Below are 14,347 nucleotides of genomic sequence, written 5' to 3'. Positions count from 1 at the left end.
AGAAGTTCATTAGAGCTGGATAGAGATTGTGTTAAAGATGCAGTTCCCAGCTCCTCCTGCAAAGATTCCACTTTGGTGGGAGAAAAAGACATGTTTTTTCCCATGGCCACACCTGGTTAGCACCATGGATCTAAACAGAGACTTCTACCAGTGAAAGAAATGGCCCCATAACAGTGAAAAATGTGCTGTTAGAAAATGTCAACTGTTCTTGCTTCAAATGATCCAGAGATAAGTATCACTTTCATAGAATAATAGAGTCACTATTTTAGGGAGATATCTGATTTAAAAATAATAAACAGCCATTAATTTAATTTGACTTGTTTGGGGAACCAGAGATTATCATCTCCACTTCACACTGAAGACATCTTTTAAACATATCACTTGTACAAAGTAATGCTTTGAAAAATCTGAAAACGGGCGGAACACTGAAAGAACAATTTGGAGAAATCTATTAAATGTATTGATTTATTCAACAAACATATACTGAGCACTTTATTTGTTAGGCACTGAAGTAAGTAAAGAAGAAACAAACATAATTCATTCTAAAGGAAGTTTCAGATAAATTGTCAGGGATTACAAAATGCCCAGGGTACTGTCATAATAAGGATAAAGGCAGAATGCTATGGAGGGACATGAAAGGTATGTAACACATGGGAAGTTCAGAGGTTAGGCGACATGATTTTTTTTCTTGAATCTTCAAGCAAAATTAAGGAGCAGTAAAAAATGAAATTGGGGAGGGAAGGAATCTTGCACCATGTTAAGCAGTTTGGATTTCATTCTGAGAGCACTGGGGAGACCTCCAATGGTTCACATGAAAATAGTGGCAAAATCAAGCTTGCATTTTAGATGAATCCATCTGGCTTGTAGGATCAGAGATAGACAGCAAGGAAAAAGAGCCATCAGCTTCACCAATTAGATAATGAAAAACAAGTGACTTAAACTCAGGGAGTTGCAATGGGGACTCAGAAGTAAATGAGACCAAGGGATTGAGGAGATGGTATTGGCTGGCCTGGGTGAATGATTGTAGTAGGAGAAAGGAGGTCAAGGAAGATGCAGAGGTTTCTGATGTAGACAACTGTGAGTGAATGATTAGTGGTGCCATTTACTGAGATAGGAAGGATAAGAAGAGGAATGAGCTTAGGGAGGAAATAATTCCGTATTCTGTTTATTACATGTATGAGTTTGGGATACATACATTCATACACAATAAATAATGTATCTACTTCAGAAGAAAAGTGCAGAAAATGAAAACTGGAAGTCATTACTACATCCAAGAAATGATCTTCTTTACGAGTGAATAAGAACACATACAAAATGAGGAAAGGACCTAGAACAGAATCTAAAGAATAAATTGTTTAAGGAATCAATAAAGAACAAGGAGTGTTTATTGATACTAAGGCTGGTAATGTTCTTTGGTGTGGGTTTTTTTTTTTCCAAAATGAACTACCAGTAAACAACATGTTTAAATAATGGCAAAATCACTTGAAGAAATAGCAAAGATTCCTTGTCCTACAAATTGCATTTTAATCACCCCATTTTCCTCTAAAATGAATCATGAGAAATAAGATAATGAAACTAGAATATTAATATCTTTGATGTTTATAAAATGTACTAGTAGATTGTAAGAGTAAAATACTATGTGTAAGCTTTGATTAAAGTATGCCACTTTTTGTAAAATAAAACAAATTCAGTTTCAGTAAATCACTTCAAATTTTACTGAAACTTTACTATAAATACTCATAACTAGACCAATATATTTTCTCACATACACAGAAAAAACAACAGTTTGGAGTATTGGTTTTCATAAAATAGAAAAAAAAATTATTTGAAAGTAATTTGAAATTCTCAAGAGAGTTGGCTTTTAAGAAAAATAAAAAGAAGCATGTTCTAAACTAAGTGTTATTATTTACTACTTTTCAGGTGTTTGGAATTTAAATGCACAAAAGGGAAAGAACATCCAACTTCATTTTCAAGAATTTGACTTAGAAAATATTGCAGATGTAGTTGAAATCAGAGATGGTAGAGGAAATGAGTCCTTGCTCTTAGGTAAGTCTGCAGTTTAAATATTGTGATGGTTGTATGGCTCAAGACGTTGGACTGATGGAGAGAGCATTTCTCAATAAATGTAATCATGCTTTTGGTTGCTACTAGCAGGTGTTAATTCCCTACAATAAGCATTACATCTTGGAGACTAAGAGCTAAGGACACCTGTTATGCAGTTTTCTATGTATTGTGTGCACATTAGGTGTGCAAAGATAGCTATGAAATCAAATTTTATTTCATATCAAACTAACAAAACAAATTGCATTCATTATTATTTTATTTTATTTATGTTTTTGCATTCATTATTATTTTGTCTCTAGTACTAGCTGCTTCTAATAAGTTTCTAAAAATGATTAAAAATCTGACCAAAGTTGGTTTTCCCCCATAATCTATTGTTCAGTAATTTTTAAATAAACGTGGGGAAAATGTACTATTCTAAAGGAAATTATTGTATCTAGACTATAAAATACATGTTAACCTAATAAAAATCTATCTGTCAAATATAATAGTTGATACCTTATTTAACTACTACCAATTTTTAAGAAAGATGTATCTCTAGCTAAGTCATATATTAAAGCACAAAAATGCGTAATGGGTCAACTGGAATGCATGAACAACACACTTCACAAGTAAAAGTGTTTTATAACTGTGCTTTGGACTCACTTAAACCATTTTCTATAAAATCTGGCCCGATGCAATCAGTTTGCAATCACATCTAAATTTGACCATTGAATGAAGACTATAGAGGGCACTTTCCACAGTAATGAAGGGGCAGAGTGGTGGCAAATGTTCCCTAGTTATACTAATCCAAAACCCATTACATGGGTTTCTTCTGCAAAATCCCACAAAGTTCTAGACTGAGAGCTTCCTGTGAAAGGCTTTTGAGAGACACACGCAGGACAAATAAGCAATGAAACAAGCAGTGAGGCCCGGAGGTCAGTGCTAGGAAGAATTGAGGAACTTCCCATGTGATTTTCTTATGTACAATTATAAAAACATTTTCGTCACATTGTCCTTCTAATAAAACCTTCAGTGTTCTCGTGATCTAAGAAAAATAATTTCTTATCATTTCATCACTTATACATACAAAAATTATTGAAAAGTAATAATTCCTGAAGGATCTCAGAATCCTACTTTTCACATTTGTAGGCAAACAGTTCTTTTGAAACAGAATTGCTTTCAGGGATCCAAAATATAAATTATTTAATAATACGAATGTATTTTTAATTTGCTTAAGCCTTTAATGTTTAGTAAAGAGTATTTCATTGTTTATGCAACCCCCAAATCACAGGAATTATTGCAAAAAAAATTTGAAAACTACCATTTAGATTTATATACTCTGTTTCTAATTAATCCATCCTTCAGATTAGGTGAATGATTCCACTCACAAAAAATGTCAAATAAGTTTGGATGAAGTTATTAAGGGAGACTATATTCTCCACTGTTTCATAACAGTCTTTAGAAGCATCCAAATACCCATTTTTCTGGGATAACATGAGCTTGAATAGTAGTGGTGCTAGTCAGCCAGAGAATGTTATGAGTAATTCGTCAATAAATTATAGAGCCACAGAAACCTCAAGTAATTTTGGAAAAGATCATTAGAGAAGTTGGCTTCCAAGAAGCAGTGCCCAGAATGTAGAAGAATGTACACATTGCATGGAACGGAGAAAATGGGTATATTTCTTTCTAGACCCAAAAGATCATCTCTTGTTTTCCTTTGGAGCAGCTGTGTACACAGGACCTGGCCCAGTAAAGGATGTGTTTTCAACCACAAACAGAATGACTGTGCTTTTCATCACTGACAAAGCACTGACTAAAAGAGGGTTTAAAGCCAACTTCACTACTGGCTATGGCTTGGGGATTCCAGGTAAGTGTACTTGGGATTACGTGTTGCATTGTAACTTTTGGAGCAAAACGATGAAAGCATATAGGACTTCAAGGCCTAAATACGTTTCAATGTTTGCATTCTATAAAACACTCATTCTCCTCATCTTTAACAAAGATTTCCTTCCTCCCTTTACATCTATTTAACCACTACCTGAATATGTTCAAAGCAGGAATCCACATTGTTTTTCAACAAATCTATTTGGCCCTTCGCTGCTGTGTGAAGAGTCAGTGGATTTTATTTACTGAAGTGGGCCATTTTAAATGTTAAAAATGGGGTTGTTGGCGCTGTGAGGAAGGAGGACTGTCTGTCACATACCCTTTGCCAAGAGCATTTTTAGAGAACAGCAGGGAGACAGGCAAGTGAGCTGTTTGAATGCCAACAACATCCAATTAAAAGATTAACATCATTAACTTCTTAGAGACAGGCAGGGTAAAGCCAGTTCTATGAAGGATGAAGGAATTTGATGCTGATTTTTGCTGGTATGCACAACCTTCTAACCTTCTATTTTTATTATATTCATGTCATAATTAACAGGGGGATAAAGAACAAAATTGTTTCCTGCCTGCTCATCACAGATACATCTATACCTTTATATTCATCTATAACTCTCCGCATTCAACAATCCACAGGGAACTTTTTCTCATTTGCCGCTCCTCTTGGACTATGATTTTTCTTATGCTACTGCCCACGGCTCTGTGGTTCTCTCTGGGTGCAAATACATCAGAAAGACAGAATACAGGTTACTGCCTCCATCTACCTTTCCTTTCCCTAGGAGAGCGTGGCCAGTTTGTCTTTAATTAGAATGTCTAGAAGAGAGGTAGGGTGGGAGCTTTGATCCTCATCCAGCCTATTATCCAATCCCACATCCATCTGTGCTAATACCTGTTCCTCCACTCACACCTGGCCTGGGCCTGTGACTGCATCACAGAAAGCTGTATGCTTTCAGCTTTGTAGCGAATATGAAAATTTACCTGTATTTTATCTACCCTCTCCCTGACTAGAAGCGACAACAATTGTGAGAGTCTATAATGGATGTGCAGGAAAAACATAAAGCCACAATTTGAAAACAATAGGCATTTCTAAAGGGAAAGAACCAATCAAAGCTAACAGTGAAAGGTATAATGGGGGAAATTTTTATAAATCCTGGATATGATTGAAGTGACGTAAAAATCACAAAATGTTACTGTGGGCTGTAAAAAATAATAAACAGGTCAGCGTTGTAACTTTCTTGTTTAAATTTTGAAATTTCAAAAGGAAGACTTTGAGTCAAAAGTTAAGCAAGCTTTATATATTGCTGATTTGATGATAAGTACTTAAAAACAGTAGAGTGATATTTCTAAGTCTTTGAGGAGGAACTGCTGCATTAAAAAATGTAGAGGCATATGAATGATATTGAATTATGTGCTCAGTTCTGCAAAGTATCTTCAAATAGAGGAAGCAAATACCTAATACCTACTCTACCGGAGGGGAGGGGCTCCCAACTTTTTTCTAAGAATAATGTCATGGAAAGAACTTTTGAAAGAAGTATTATATTTTCAAAGAAATGGAGGTGAACATTCAAACCAACTGAACTATAAAAAAATATTTCCAACCAAAAGGGAGAAAATTTATTCAGAACTCCAAACAATTGAAATGATTATTGGCCATTCCACCACCTGCACCAGAGAAAGCATCTAAAAACAAAATTTTAGAGATGGTTAGTCTTTAAACCTATATTTTAAATTTTAAGTGAGAAGGGAAGAAAGAAGTGGAAAAGAATAAGTAGTGAAAAGGCAGACAGCAATAAATCTCTTCTATTAAAAATATTACAGCCACTGGTTTTTATCAGAGTTGCATAATGAGATAAATACCCCACCAAGGATTTTGAAAAATATAAGCAATTTCTATTCTTGATAAAAGCCAAGAGAGAATAAACTATTGCTTCCAACACAAAATAGAGAACGGATTTTATGGTGTGGAGGTGGGTTATATTTGTTTGCCCTTTTGCTAGATTTCAGCTGCTATGATGATGTCATTTAGGAAGTAAATCATTTAGAGAAAATTCCCTTGATTGAAGTTAGAGCAGAGTCTTCCATGACCGTCGCTGTGTGGTGAGTATGCTGGGAATGTGTTTTCTCATTCCTCCTGGACACGGGACAGATGCTGCTGGGGAGCAGAAAATTGAGTGATTGAGTTGTCATCAGCACAATCTTCTCCCAGAGAGATTTTTAACGCCAAAAAAACTGAAAAGCAATTATAGGGCCAAGGAATTGGCAGCAGAAGATAATCAAGCTGGTAATGGAAAGAGGGGTTGGGCACACATATCTGTTTATATTGGTGCTCTGCTTGGCTGGTCATTTTGGGGAGTGTAAAAGGGCTATCATAAATGTTCAGCATTTTTGTGCTTCATTTATCTTCTGAGATATTTTTGGGACAACTTCCAAAGTCTGTATTTGAAATGTAAAACAAACAATTAGATGACATGTTTTTGTATCTCCTTTATCCTATTTTTAACATTTCCAATTACATTCACCTGGAATGTATGAAGTATAGATTTATTAAGATTGGTCTCCCACAAATGTCCCCTTGTTGCTCTTTTCTGATATCAAGAGTCTTCATTTGGAATTTAGCCGTACTTATCAGGCAACTGTGGACATGGCAGCTGATTACATTGAAGGTTTAGAGCCCTCTCTAGATTATGGGGCATGTGCCTTAGAGATCAATTCAGTTTCATCCAAAATGAAGCATATGTTGACTAAATGAGGCAGGGTTACTGGAGATTTCATAAAAAGGATATGGGGAAATTCATTTCTTAGCAGTATTTTTCTCTCTCACACCACTATGAGTATAAAACGATCAGAAATAAGATTTCAGAGACCACAGAGAATTAAACTTTCAAACTAAAGACTTTTAAATGAAGCTGAACTGCTATATGTTGTTGAAAAGAATAAGAATCCAACTCATGCATGTAAAGAAAATTTTAAAGAGTTTATTTAGATATCTCCTCAGAATTTATTACTTCTAGTCAGTTCAGTAACAATAGACCATTTTGCCCCATTCAGCAATTTTTCATTCAATGCATTCCTCTTACAGAAACAAGTTCATTTTTCTAGACTCCTAGCATATAACCTTTAACATCTTTAACTAGAGCACAAAAAGCAATTACAATTTTCAAATCTTTACAAATGTTATTATTCATATTTTAGTTCAGATATTTAAACTTCCATTCAACAAATATGCATTTTTCCAATTAAGTAAAACTTGACTATACTAGTAAAAGAGTAAAATTATCAATCAGTTTATCTATGTTAAATTATTGGCATTGAGACATAATGATTTTACATAATGACTTTAGCAAGCTATGAAAACAAAGTAATGAGATAATTTAAAAATAACTAGTGGTGACTAACATTCTATAAGTATATTAAGATATTTGATCATAGATATGTAATTAGGCCATCAACTCTTTAAATAAATATAATAAATATTAAAGTACAGATTTCAAGTAGAATATGGAAATATAAACACATGTACACCAAGTTTTAAACCTTCCATTTTCTAAAGGAGAATTAATACTAGAAAGATAAAATATAAAGTTAACTAAAATATTAATGTTTGCCTGTAGAATATTTAGTTGTCTTCACCCATTTATTATCTCACTAATCTGGTTAAAAATATGTGTTCATGAAACAAATTGATAATTACATTTACAAGAACCCCCTTAATAGTATTACATTTGATATAAATAACCTACTTCTCTCATAGGGCAAAGATTTGTAGAAATAACCAGCCAGGCCATGTCTTCCTTAAAATATTTTTTTATTAAGATAACTTAGATTTGGGTTGAAAAAACATAAATTTTCAAAGTTGAAAATAAGGTATGCAAATAGCTCCAAATATTGTTGTAAGATACCCAGAGGAATGGATTAGGTATGATTTCTTGTTGTTTATACGGTTATCTGGAGGGGAAAGAAATACAGTTGGCATCTGGAAGAAAAATATTAACAAAATTATTAATGCAAAGGATGACTTTTAAATGTTACTATTTTTGCTGTTAAGAATGTTATTTATTGAGTATTCAATGTATTCATATTAGTATGCTAAATACATTTTATTTTTTTAACTTACTTTCATGATACAATTAAGACATAAATAAGAGTTGTTTTCATTGGAGTCAAGGAAACTGATTCTTAGAAAGATTTTAATTTATTTGTTCCAGGTCAAAAATAAATAAAAAGGAAGTGGCTAAATTGCAGATCAAACAAAGGTCATATGATTACTAAGCCCATGGTTTAACCACCGTTCAACTTCAAATAAAATGTATTTAGTATATTAATATGAATACATTGAATGCTCAATGAATACAACTTGGTTGTGTTGGAGCACCCCTCACCTGCTGTGCTGAATGGCACCATATCCCCCTCTCCCACTTGCAAGTGCTCCTCCTCAATAATTATATGTATACTATTTTTTAGAAAAAGAAACTCTAATCATTTTTCTAAAATAACTTGAAATAGATGATGGGTACTGATAGTTGCTGAACCAGTTTTTTGGTTTTTGTGTGTGTTTTTTTAGTAAGTATACTATAACTATAGTAACTCTCTTTATTAGAGCGCATTAGTATTACCAGTGCTCTCAGATTTGGGGCTTCAACCTAGATTCTAAAGCCACACAAATGATTCTTTCTTTTCAAGTGTTGTTACGTTTGGTTGTCATAAATTGAGAAAGTCTGTGGAGATTAGTACAATTTAGCTTTGAAACCATTTTCACTTAAATTGTGTCTCAAAATCAAAATAATAGTTTATGATTAATTTTCTCTTATAACTTTTAAAATGCAGGTTTCCCTCTTCCTTATTTTTATCAAATGCTCTGGCTTCCTGATCATGCCTGTCCATGTGCAGTGCAGGGAAAGAGGCATTAGGCCCCTCCATACCCAACCACCATCTTCCTTCCAAATCCCACGTGGTCCCCCACAGACACCCTGATATCAGCATGTAGCTATGTCTCCTAAGCCATAATTCAAAAACACCTTGAGGGAAGCAAACCCTTCTCTCTGTGTCAGATTACAGTTGTCTCCTTAAAACCAAACAAACAATTCCAGCAGCACCCACTCCTTTCAAACAATGAATCTTTCCAGTAGATGTCTTTCTGCACAACTCAAACTCTGGAAACCAACGCCAGCCTCCAGAACTACTTAGTTCCTTCTTGTCCAATCTCTTCATTTTTCTCCTATTTCTTCATGTGCCGATAACATTCTATGACTCTAACGCTGCATTTGGAGTTCAACCCCCAAATTCCTTTCACATTATTGCAGAGTTCCCATTTCTTTTTTTACTACTTTTTCCCATCTGGCTACACTTTGAGTTTCCAGCCTGGTCCAACTTTGGTCCCACCCAAAGGCAACATCCACATTTCTATAAAATAAAGGTTTGGAGGTATCATTTTCACGGTGAAGCCAAGAGTTCTTTCTCTACTTGGGTAACACTCCAATGGTTGTTGTTAATATGTTCATTTTGGGATGGAGGAATTTATTGAAGAAAGATTAACAAAGATTTTGAGGCAGGGGTGTGTCATGACCCATGCTCTGACACCAAGGAGATGCTTAAGGTTCTGTCCACAGTCTTCTCAAGTCCTATCTCTGGCTTTGACCCTATTCTTTCTGAGACATTCTGAGCATCTAAGTGTATAGTCTTATTCAATAGAAAAGCTAGCTCAACCATGTGCTGCTTAAAGGGGCTTGATTAAAGGGACAGCCCTAACCGGTTTGGCTCAGTGGATAGAGCGTCGGCCAGCGGACTCAAGGGTCCCAGGTTCGATTCCAGTCAAGGTCATGTACCTTGGTTGCAGGCACATCCCCAGTGGGGAGTGTGCAGGAGGCAGCTGATCGATGTTTCTAACTCTCTATCCCTCTCCCTTCCTCTCTGTAAAAAATCAATAAAAATATATTTAAAAAAATAAAAAATAAAGGGACAGAAATGGGGTGTATACTCCACAATCCTCTATTTGTCATTGCTTTATCTTATACAATAAATATTATTTCCCCATAGAGCCCTGCCAGGAAGACAGTTTTCAGTGTAAGAATGGAGAGTGCATTCCACTGGTCAATCTCTGTGACCATCTTCCACACTGTCAGGACGGCTCTGATGAAGCACACTGTGGTATGTATGCTTTACTTTTAGGAAAATACTTTTATCACTTTAGCCTCTAAATTTGGGTTCTACAAATGTGAAAGGAAGATTATGAATGTGTTTCTTACGACATGTTTTAATGCTTCGGTATATGGACATCGTCCAATGATAGCACCTCTGTTCCCACTCTAGGTAAGAGAAAAGTTAAAATGCAGGCCCCAATTATTTATTTTTTGTTTAAATTTACTACACTTAATAACTAAGTCAGAGACAACCCGTATTTAGGGAGAAAGCATAAAATACCACGGAGAGACAATAGCCCACACCAGGCACTTGAGCACCACTCCTATTGAAGATCATACGCTGAGCATTGCCTATACATAGAGGCACCCTCATCTTTACTTATAACTGATTTTCTTAGACATGGTTCTTTCATCCCTGTTTCTTCATAACCTACTATTCCTGCATTGAGTCTAAGTGAGCCCAGCCCCACTCCAAATCTCTATAATATCATGAGTAATGGCTACTTTTATTATGTCTTCCTTTGGTTTCTCAGCAAATATTGAATGCTACTTATTCTGTGCCATGCACTGTAACTAAGTGCAGTAAAACAATCTTAACATAGAAGAATTAGCTCTATGTCAGCCATGAGAAAACTGTTATATAAAGAGGAAAATTAAGTCCACCAAATCTGTATTTTCAACTTGGGCATTTCAACATGCTCTTAAGAAAAATTACAACCAATCTCTAAACTCTAAATATTAAGAACATTGCACATTTAGTTCAGAATCCATCATTTACTTTTATCCACTTAGGTCAAAATGACCCTGTGTCTAATCTCTTTAGTACGTCTCCTCAATGGCACGCTGAGCAACAATGGTTTGGTGCAGTTCAGGATCCAGAGCACATGGCATATAGCTTGTGCTGAGAACTGGACCACACAGATTTCAAATGATGTTTGTCAGCTGCTGGGACTAGGGTAAGTAATTCTACTCAGCTCTCTTTTTGAGATTCTCAGACTTTTGATTTGGTATCAAACTGGGTTTATTAAGATACTTAAAATGTATGGAATTTATGAATTTAGAAAGTACACATGAGCAAAAGGGAGAAAAAGATCTCGATTACCCCATTTTCAAAATGTATTCCACTATTGATAGCTTTTCTATAAATATGACATAAATATAAGTATGTAGAAAGATTATAAAATCATGCAAAGTAATACATTATGTTCTGCTTTATAGCCTACTTATACATGCATATTTCTGATATCATTAAATATATTCTATAGATTATTATTTTAAAGAAATTAAATATTTCATTTTATTATATCACAATAGATATAACTAATTACAAGCATGCAGAGAACATACTTTTCCTATATCTTTGTAACATGTTTACAATACTTTTGTTGTTGTTTTGGAAAATTTGTAGCAGTGTAATTGTTATGAGAAAAGATATGTAAAAGTTTAAGACTTTCCCAAAAAGTATGTCAAAAGTATCTCAAAAGTTGTCCAATTATGTCATTTTTTTTCTGCCCTGAACTGGAGAATGGTTTTCTAATTTGTTCTAAAAGATTATATAAAGTTACAAAGAGATATAGTTTCAGTCCACATCTACAAATACCCTCAGCAATTGGCAATTATCTCAGCTTTTCCTAATTCATAAAAAATATAATTGATTGCTTTCCTCATAAGGGGCCCTTCTTTCTAATGGATTAATAAGCCATATAATAGTCTTCATGCTATACAACACATATTTTTTAAAATTTATTTTCAAATGTTTATTTTTTTAACCCAAAACATATTTTCCACTAGAAATACCATCAGTTATAATGGTAAGGTCTTCGTGTAACCCATAATGGCTAATCTACAGTAGACTGGGAGAATTATACTGTATATTATTGTCAAGTGCCTAGCAACCACATCCTAGTAGACATATTTTACAACAGGAAAATGTGTCGAGGCTCCAGTCAGAGTGCCAGAAATGCTCCATAACTTTTTACACTTGGATTGAAAGCTACCAACTCCCTTTACCTCCTACAGTGCTGGTCCTTTAGAATGGGAACTCCCCAACTCCAAGCATCTTTCAAGTGATGTCAGGCTCAATAGAAAGTCAGTCTCTATCAAGAGGAGGAAATGAGTGTCATCATCCATTATGTAAATAATTATCAGTTTGGTTTGTACCTATTAGTTGAAATCTTCCTGCACTTTGTATATATTATCCTTTTTGTTATACATTGTACCTTGTATTCTAACAAAAACCCTTTCAACATGGGGGGCTTTGAGACATATAGAGTCTTGAAGGCAAGTGAGTTACAGGGAAATGATGGTTTTTTGATGAAGAGTCAACCAAACACCAAAACTGACAGGTGTTTTTCTTATTCTCACTTTAAGCAAGGCACTGGGTAAATGGTATTGATTCCAGGTTCCATCTTTAATGTTGATTTCAGTTCAGTGGTGAGTTCACACTGGTGAGGCCCTAGGAAGTCATTTGCTTCCACTACTTAGAGTCTCCAATAATGCTGAGGAGCTGTTTTACAGACCCAGGAACTTAGTAGAGTAGCCTGAGGAGATTGGTAACTTGACCTCATTTCCACAGCTGATGAATCCACATGATATGTACAATGGGCTTTCACCACACACGGGCTTGTGATCCAATTCACCACCTTTCTAAGCATCCCTATCCTATCTAAAAAAAGAGAAACATGGTAATTAGCGTACATCCGCTACCCTTCCCATTGGCTAATCAGCGAGATATGCAAATTAACTGCCAGCCAAGATGGTGGCCGGCAGCCAGGCAGCTGGAAGCGAACATGAGCCTTGCTTGCTTCAGTGACGGAGGACTCCAACGTACCCCGCCTGCCTTGCTGGCCTCTGAGCTTGCAGTTTGAAACATTGTTACAAATCTAGAAGCTAAACAAAACCCCAGAAACCTGCTTACAGCCCGCCGGGATCTGAGAGCTGGAGTTGATACAGTGTTTCGATTATAGAATGCAAACAAACCAGATACCTGCTTTCAGCAGCAGAGGCCTCAGAGCTGGAGCCAGAGCTAAAGCTGGCCCAGAATTAAAAAGAAAAGAAAAAAAGGAGCAGTTGGGAGCTTCAGTCACCCGCCAGCCTGAAAACAGCCCTCAGCCCCTCACCCAGACTGGCCAGGCACCCCAGTGGGGACCCCCACCCTGATCCAGGACACCCTTCAGGGCAAACCAGCCTGCCCCCACCCGTGCACCAGGCCTCTATCCTATATAGTAAAAGGGTAATATGCCTCCCAGCACCATGATCAGCAGAGCCGCGAGGCCTCCCGGCACTGGGATCAGCGTGACAGGGGGCAGGGCCCAAACCCCCTGATCGCCCTGTGGCTCTGTGTGTGACAGGGGGCGAAGCCACAACCTCCCTATCCACCCTGCTCTGTTCGTGACAGGAGAAGGCACCCCAACTTCCTGATCAGCCCTGCTCTGTGCCTGATAGGGGGGAGCTCCCCAACCCTCTGATTGCCCTGTGGCTCTGTGTGTGACAGGGTGTGGCGCCCCAAACCCCCCCCCCCCAAGGGCCCTGCTCTGTGTGTGACGGGGTAGAGCCATAACCTCCCCATCGGCCCTGCCCTGAGTGTGAGAGTGGCGGTGCCCCAACCCCCTGATCGGTGGGTGACAGGGGGCAGTGCCCCAACTCCCCTATCGGCCCTACTCTGTGAGTGACAGGGGGGAGCTCCTCAACCCCCTGATCGGCCCTGCTCTGTGCGTGACAGGGGGTGGTGCCGCAACCCTGCCCTGAGTGTGAGAGTGGCGGTGCCCCAACCCCCTGTGGGTGACAGGGGGCAGTGCCCCAACTCCCCTATCGGCCCTACTCTGTGAGTGACAGGGGGGAGCTCCTCAACCCCCTGATCGGCCCTGCTCTGTGCGTGACAGGGGGTGGTGCCGCAACCTCCCCATCGACCCTGCCTTGAGTGTGACAGGGGGCGGTGCCCCAACCCCCCAATCAGCCCTTCCCTGAGCGTGACTGAGGGTGGCATTGCAACCTCCCAATCCGCCCTCCTCTGTGCATGACAGGGGGTGGCGCCCCAACTCCCCAATCGGCCCTGCTCTGAGCCCGACCAGGGGCTGCACCTGGAGATTGGGCCTGCCTTCTGCCACCCGGGAGCAGGCCTAAGCCAGCAGGTCGTTATCTCCCGAGGGGTCCCAGACTGCGAGAGGGCACAGGCCGGGCTGAGGGACCTCCCTCTCCCCCCCCCCCCCCCGAGTGCACAAATTTTTGTGCACCGGGCCTCTAGTATGATTATAAACGTAAGAGTTTTTCCTACTGTGGTTTTCGAA

General features: G+C 37.8%; 1 protein-coding gene across 1 annotated transcript in view; it reads left to right on the top strand.

The window, feature by feature from the left end:
- TMPRSS15 (transmembrane serine protease 15) overlaps positions 1-14,347 on the top strand; it is a 103,863-nt gene that overhangs the window by 63,273 nt on the left and 26,243 nt on the right. Inside the window, exons 15-18 of the mRNA XM_036352518.1 lie at positions 1,921-2,046; positions 3,770-3,910; positions 9,958-10,068; positions 10,885-11,017. Coding sequence (XP_036208411.1) covers positions 1,921-2,046; positions 3,770-3,910; positions 9,958-10,068; positions 10,885-11,017 — 511 coding nt within the window. The remainder of the gene's footprint in view (positions 1-1,920; positions 2,047-3,769; positions 3,911-9,957; positions 10,069-10,884; positions 11,018-14,347) is intronic.

This window comes from Myotis myotis, unplaced genomic scaffold (genome assembly GCF_014108235.1).
Source record: "Myotis myotis isolate mMyoMyo1 unplaced genomic scaffold, mMyoMyo1.p scaffold_m19_p_2, whole genome shotgun sequence".
In the NCBI taxonomy this organism is placed as follows: domain Eukaryota; kingdom Metazoa; phylum Chordata; class Mammalia; order Chiroptera; family Vespertilionidae; genus Myotis; species Myotis myotis.
Note: the sequence above shows the minus strand (reverse complement) of the source record. Positions and strands in the feature narration are given on the sequence as shown.